At 34.5% G+C, this 7301-nt stretch overlaps 1 protein-coding gene and 1 long non-coding RNA gene across 2 annotated transcripts; one reads left to right on the top strand and one right to left on the bottom strand.

Moving 5' to 3' along the window:
• Positions 1–1195: 1195 nt before the first annotated feature.
• Positions 1196–2582, top strand: LOC145088578 (uncharacterized). Its single transcript, XM_079026949.1, has one exon. It carries the CDS (start codon positions 1358–1360, stop codon positions 2333–2335), a length of 978 nt encoding a protein of 325 aa, XP_078883075.1. The 5' UTR covers positions 1196–1357; the 3' UTR covers positions 2336–2582.
• A 1799-nt stretch (positions 2583–4381) lies between these two features.
• Positions 4382–6142, bottom strand: LOC145088579 (uncharacterized). Its single transcript, XR_013701180.1, has 4 exons — positions 5984–6142; positions 5153–5214; positions 4952–4992; positions 4382–4744 (listed from the first exon to the last, which is right to left on the bottom strand). It is a non-coding gene; the product is annotated as an uncharacterized LOC145088579 (long non-coding RNA).
• Between the last annotated feature and the right edge of the window lie 1159 nt (positions 6143–7301).

The raw sequence follows: 7301 nt of genomic DNA, 5'->3' as shown, positions 1-7301 counted from the left end.
ATTCCCTAGAATGCTACTTAGTATCGATTGCATGCATTGGAGTTGGTCATTATGCCCTAACGCATGGCGTGGTCAGTACATGAGAGGCGACCACAAAGAGCTGACGATCATTCTAGAGGCTATCGCATCACATAATCTTTGGATATGACATGCATTCTTTGGTCCAGCTGGTGCAAACAATGACATCAACGTGCTAGACCAGTCGCCTGTATTCAACGATATCTACCTTGGAAAGTCACACGATGTACCTTTTCAAGCAAATGGGGTAGCATATAAGCGTGGATACTACCTTACTGACGGTATATATCCTCCCTTGTCTGTTTTTGTGAAATCGTTTACATGTTCTAACGACCCGAAAAGGAAAAAGTTTAAAGAGGTGCAAGAGTCAGCTAGAAAGGATGTGGAGCGAGCATTTGGTGTACTTAAGAGACGTTGACAAGTACTAACGGCCGGGGCAAGGTCATATGAGGTGAAAATGTTACAACACGTAATGTATGCATGTATCATATTGCATAATATGATTATTGAAGACGAAAGAATAGCGATATGCCGATACAACGAAAATGAAGTTTTGCCAAATGTTGAAGGAGTAGCCGTTGGTACACAAAAGTATAGGGTGAATAGAAGAGAAGTACACAATCGCGACATTCATCAGGCCCTTCGTGCTGATTTGGTGGATCACATTTATAGGGCTCATATTCAGCCCCCGCACGAGTTATCTCACGATGATTTGTTTGACGAATCAGACGAGGATTCTGATATATTCGTCGAGAGTGAAGATTCCGACGATGAGAGTGACGCTAGGAAAAATGATGCAGATGATCAAGGCGAGGACGAAGACGATGATTCCGAGTGACGTATCTAAGTTTAGATAAAATTAGGATATTAATTAATAATGTTTACTATGTTGTAGGTTGTTTTTTTTTTTGAGGTTTTTTTTTCTACTTATTTAAATATTAGGTTAATATAATTTTTATTTTACTTAATGAAATGTTTTTTTATTCTTAATTAAATTTTATGTTTGATATTAATTTAATAATTATAAAGCAAAAAAAAATTTATTTTATTTAATATATAAAAAAAAAGTAAAGGAAGAGTTTCGGTGAGAAAAAAAGAATATAACGTATGACCCACAAGGAAATTATCCTCCTGCTCCTTCCAGTCTTATCAAATATAAAGAGCTCTGGCCTCGGGAAAAGAAAAGTTATCTAAAAGAGGCCGCTTTTTCTAAATATTTCTCACCTGCCTCCTTCAAACTTATCCTATTTCATTATTCACCCTCCAAGAAACCATAGACCAAAAGCATAGACATAACACATCTCTCCGATCTCAGTCTTCGCCATCACTCAACCCAACCATGGCAACCACAACCTCCCACCGACCACCTCCAAAACCACTCGATCTCGAAATCACAATCGTATCCGCGAAACACCTCAAGAACGTCAACTGGAGAAACGGAGATCTAAACCCCTACGCCATCTTCTGGCTCGACCCCGATCGCCGCCTTGCCACAAAATCCGATGACTCCAACTCCACCAAACCTGTCTGGAACGAACGGTTCATCATCCCTCTCCCCTCCTCCCCGTCCACCGCCGTCCTAACTCTGGAGATCTTCCACTCCAAACCTTCCGACACACCGAAACCCTTAGTTGGAACCCTACGCGTCCCAATCGACGACTTACCTAATCTCGAAGACTCCACCATCATCAGAACTTTCGAGCTCCGTCGTCCTTCTGGTCGTCCCAACGGTAAGATCCGGCTGAAACTTGCTCTCCGTGAACGCCCTTTACCCGATTACCAAATTGCCCCTCAACCTGCATATTATTATTCCACTGCCCCTCCCCCCTCTTACGGTAGGTATCCATCTTCCCAGTCTCAATACAATCCTTCTCCTTCTCTCCCACCCCCACCGCCACCGCCATCGGCGGTAGCTCCTCCGGCACCCTCACCACCGCCGCCACACCCATACCACTACGGATCGTATTCGGATCCATATTCTGGTTATTATCAGGGAGGATACTACTCTCAACCACCGCCTCCGCAGACTCCACGACCATTTATTGATAGGCCCTCCAGCTTCGGCGGTGGTAGCAGCGGGCCTAGCGCCCCAGTCGATTATGCTCAATATGAGCAGAAACAGAGGCCAGCGAAGGTAGCATCGGGGCCAGGATTTGGGACGGGATTAGCTGTGGGAGCAGTGGCAGGGGGATTAGGAGGACTTGCAATTGATGAGGGATTGAGGTATGAAGAGGAAAAGGTTGTGGAGAAAGCTGAGAGTGATTTGAATGCAAGGGAACTTGATGATTACAATAACTATCGGCGTGTTGATTATTGATTTAGTCACCAGAGTGGTTTGGACTCTCGCTTAAAGCTTTATCCATTAATGAGGTAAATCTTCAGCTATATCATTATGGTTTTTATGTTTGTGTATATGTAATTGAAGTTATTAGAAGTTGTGAAACATGAGAAGCAATTTGACATCATTTCTGGTTCATAAATCCACTTTGTTCCTCTTGAAGCAGGATTGATTTGTAAATCTCTATTTGTGCGTTCTTTATGTGACCAGCTTTGTTGGCGAATCATTGCTGTTTTGCTTGGGCTTGTTAATTGTTTATTCAGTCTTGTTTATCGTTTCTCATTCATAGTTGTTTATTGTATGGTCATTATCCTTTCATGAAATTTTATGAACTCATTCATTTGATAGGCCATAGGTTGTCATTTATTTGATTGATTGTTCATTCAAAAATTGAATTCTAAAGAGTTAAACCGAGAATAAGAACCATAAAAAAAACCTAACATTGGATAAATTCATTGGTTTTTACTTGGTCAAATTAGAAATAACTATGGCTTAATATTGGTTTCTGTTCAAGTTTAACAAAGCATTCATTCCATTAATTAGAATGACCTTGACAACTTTATGATGCAAATGGGCTTTGGGACTAAGGTTATGTTTGGCGTACTAGATTAAAAGCTAACTGTTAGCTTAAAAGCTAACTGTTAGCTTAAAAGCTAACTGTTAGCTTAAAAGCTAACTGTTAGCTTAAAAGCTAACTGATAAATAAAAAGTTAGCTGATAGCTAAATAGCTAACTGATAAAAAAATATCGTTTGATAAAACTGGCTGAAAAGTTATTGAAAAATATAAAATGACACAACCTTTGTATCGTTGCTTTCCTAACTAATATGATATCGAGAAGTCAAAGAATTGCTTTGTTGTTGAAAGTTGTAGATCCATATTTTAGGTTTCTCTTAATTCCTACACTTCGGGCGTGTTTGACAAATTAGTTGGTAGCTTGTAGCGTTTTGTTAAACGTTACATGAAGTAGCATTTAGATTTGGAGTGTTTTGTTTAAACTAAACGCTAGAAGCTTGTAGTGCCGAATGAGTCTTTCTGTTCAAAACGGGGCGTTTTGTCAAACGTTAGAAGTTAGAAGCTCCTAAACACTTTGTGACCAACTCGCCCTTTATAAATTTTATATGATTTTTATAGAATAACTAGAGAAGTGTCCCCTGCTTTGCGGGGGTCAGAAGCCTTCAATGTCGTTTTTTTTATAGTTAAATGGAATTGCGTTTAATATTCATTAGCTTGATTACCGCGTTTGTATCAATTGTAGAGTAAGCCCGTGTTCTTATTACAAATCAAACCAACAAAATTTTATAAAGGGAAACTCAATTTCTTTTCAAAAGAAACCAGAAACCAAATTCAAATCCTAGCATACCATTTCAACGATATACCATCCACAAATAGTAATGAAAAACATAGAAAAACTGTAGTCTCTTAGCAGTTCATGAATGAGCAAATAAAACCATTGATTTGATAATACGCATGTAACCCCACAACCTCTTTGTTCTCCAATCGAATCAACAACCCTTTACCCTTTTGAAAATTCATGTCCACCCTCTTATGCTACCTTTCCTTAATCATTCCCAAAAAAACTGCCATTAACCAAAAGTAAGTAAGTACGATTACAACATCGTACTTCTAAATTTTTTCTTTATCAGAACATATTTTTAAAACTCTACCCAATTATGGCATTGAAAATTACTGTATTTTGGAACCATTTCCGGAAAAAGATATTGTATTTATTAATTTTTTGCAATCTGGCCCTCTTAATCTTTTTTAGCCAAAAAATTACTGTAAAAATGTGATGGGTTTTTTTGAGGAAAACTAAAAAAATTGAGGGTTTATTTGGAAGCATTTAAAAGTATTTTTTTAGATTAACCGTTTTTTTCAAAGTACAAACAACACAATGAAAGTATATTGTTATTCATAGCATTGTACTTTATGTCATTATAACATTCTACTGTCACATTATTTTGTTGAAGGCATTGTATTATGAAATGAAAGCAAGTGTTATAAACAATGAACAAATCAAAGGAAGTAAAACAAACAATAGGAACCTTCCGAGTTAAAAAAATAAGTTAGTGACCAAACGTGCAAATTATCCCAAACCATAGGGAGCGTTCGTATAACTTACTCAATTATGAATAAACTAAGACTAAGCTGATAATACTCGTATATATAGCTTACTTGATTAAGTCAAGCTTTTATTAAGATTTTGAAAAAACGAAAAGTGAAAGAGAAAATTTTCCTTATGGTAGTCCTGTTCATGGCTATCAGTTAGAGAATGAACTTTCTTGTGATCCTTGTCCATAAGTTGGCTGATGTTGCAGTGGATACCCGAACCAACATCAATTATTTACCAACTTCATAAGAAAACAGAAAATATTAAAATTTGAAGTGCCTGCAAAAAAAAAAAAAAAAAAAAAAAAACCTAAAATTGAAGCATAACTCAACATGAAGTTCTTAAATCTGTTACAGATGACACATAAAGTCAAATAATTGACTTAATATAGGTGTTGATATATTTTCCCAAATTGTGTTGTAATTTTCTCAAATTTTTTTAAACATTGAAAAAATTAAAATGTTTAAAACGGGGCCCACAACCAACCTGTAGAATCATTTGTCTTGAGTGTTCCTTGAGTATTCCCACTTGTTGATCAGATGAAAGATGTGATAAAAAACAAAAAGTTAGTACAAGGGCAATTAGGTAAATTATATTTACTTAGTGTAGGCAAAGATCAAAGTAGCATGTTATTCTTGTTTTAGAAACATGTGTACCATATTATTTTCGTTTTAGAAAAAAAAGTACCTGGTAATATGAAAGAAGCACCCATTGTCAATAATTGGTTTTTTCTCCAACTTCCTTAATCACTAAATGATAAATCGAAACATCAAACAGTAAGAGCTTGTGTTGTAGCAAACATCAGATAACACGGTGCAATTAGTGGTAAAGAAGAGTAGAAATTGAAGCATCAAACAGCCGCTCAAGCATTTTAGTGAACAGATGGCACACAAAAAAGTAAACACATAATGATCAAAAAATAATCTTCATCAATGAGACCTTTTAAAGCCCATAAATCACCCATGATTGATCCTCCACCTCCTGCTAAAACATGCATTAACGATCCAATCCGTCGACTGCTATCTTAAAATATTCTAATGGTTGTAGTACCAACATTAATTACTTCTTGAGGGGTAACCTGGTAATCATCTTCATGGGTTTGTAAAAATTCCAAATTTTGTGTCAAAAGACTAACAACTAACAACAGTGCGAGAAAATACAACAGTCAAATCATAAAAATTGCTAGAAAATACAATAGTAAAATAAAAAAAAAACGCATATGTTTATTTTGGGACTGAACAGGTTTTCAATTCAGAATACTGTATGTAAATGTATTTCTTAGCATATGCAAATTAACAAACAGTTGGTGGGCAAAATGCATCCACATATGAACAACCTACTTTCTCTATGTCGATTATTGAGTATGGTGCTATATAAAATAAAGGAGGTGTTGAAGCCTTGGTCGTAGAAGCAAGTTGGAAACAACAAAACCACAAAACCATAAAAGACACAATAAGCAGTCTAAAGGAAGAAGAAAAGTATAAGGATGAAGGAGAACAAGAGGCGGTGAAGCCATACCTGCGTCATCGATGTTATTTGGAAACATGGGAGTTAAGAAGACGGTGAACGAAAGAAGGTAAAGAAGGTTAATAAAGATAAGGAATAAGAAGACGAGGTTAGAAGAGATGTGTGGTTTAATTGTTTAAAAAACAAACAATTTCCTATTGGAACCTATTTTCGGCTAGGCCCATTTTTCGAATTTTTGAAATGTAAAACATGAAAGTTATATATCTATTAAGTTCTACAAAATTTTGGATAAGATCATTACAATAATGTATGGATTTTATATTGTTTTTCAAAAAATAGTGTCACTTAGTTGTTTACAAAACGAATTAGCTTATGTTAGAACGTGATTTGGATGTGTAACCTTTTGAATTGATTTAGGTGTCAGTTTTATACGGACTTTTGAATCGAATCAATTTGGTATTATATGGATTTATTACTCCCTCTGTCACATATTTTTGAAATATTTATTCTTTATTCTTGATTTTAATATATAATCTTAAATATTTTATTTGTGTTATAATTTACTTGATGAAACTTATAACAATAAAAAGATATTTAAAACACAATCTATTCATATATTTTGCATCAAATATTATATATCAAAAGACAAAAATATTTATGGTTAAAGTTGAAGAATAAATATTTTAAAAATCAAAAGTGAAAAATAAATAGGAAACGGAGGTAGTATAAATTATATAAGACATTGTCGTAAATTTGACCGGATTAACACTTAATTATATGTATAGTTTTTGCATAAAATAAAATTTAGTTATGAAGTGTGATGATTCATGAAAATTAATTGTATCAATCTATTGATTCGAGTGTGTGATACCGAAAATACATAAACTTATCATTTGCATCAAAAGATAAACATAAAGAACATTTAAAGTAGATTGTATACCAAATATTGATATGCTATACTTGTTATATGTTGTAATGGTGTTTTAGTGTAATATTTAATTTAATTAATAATAAATTTAGATCATTTACCCAAATTATATGATGTAAAATGCTTGATGTGTGTGGTTACTAAAATGTTACATTTAGTTTATGATTTTGGATCCGCATATATTCCAAGTTGATGATTTTGATTTTTGTACTAACTACTAAGTTGACGATTTTGAGTTTGTACTAACTTATTTGGATTTCAGTTTGTATTTTCGATTATTGAAACAAAATATATGTACGAAATATCACAATGGTAAAGTGAAGCAATTGTTTTTTGTTATGTTTAACCAAAAACTATAAATCATAGATACGAACTTGTAAAATAACAAAACTCCATGTTGAGAGATCAAAATATGAAGTTGATGTAGGCTCGCCAATGAAA

Source organism: Lactuca serriola, chromosome 2 (genome assembly GCF_051521515.1).
Source record: "Lactuca serriola cultivar US96UC23 chromosome 2, Lser_US96UC23_V15, whole genome shotgun sequence".
Lineage (NCBI taxonomy): Eukaryota > Viridiplantae > Streptophyta > Magnoliopsida > Asterales > Asteraceae > Lactuca > Lactuca serriola.
This window is presented reverse-complemented; position numbering and strand designations above follow the sequence as displayed.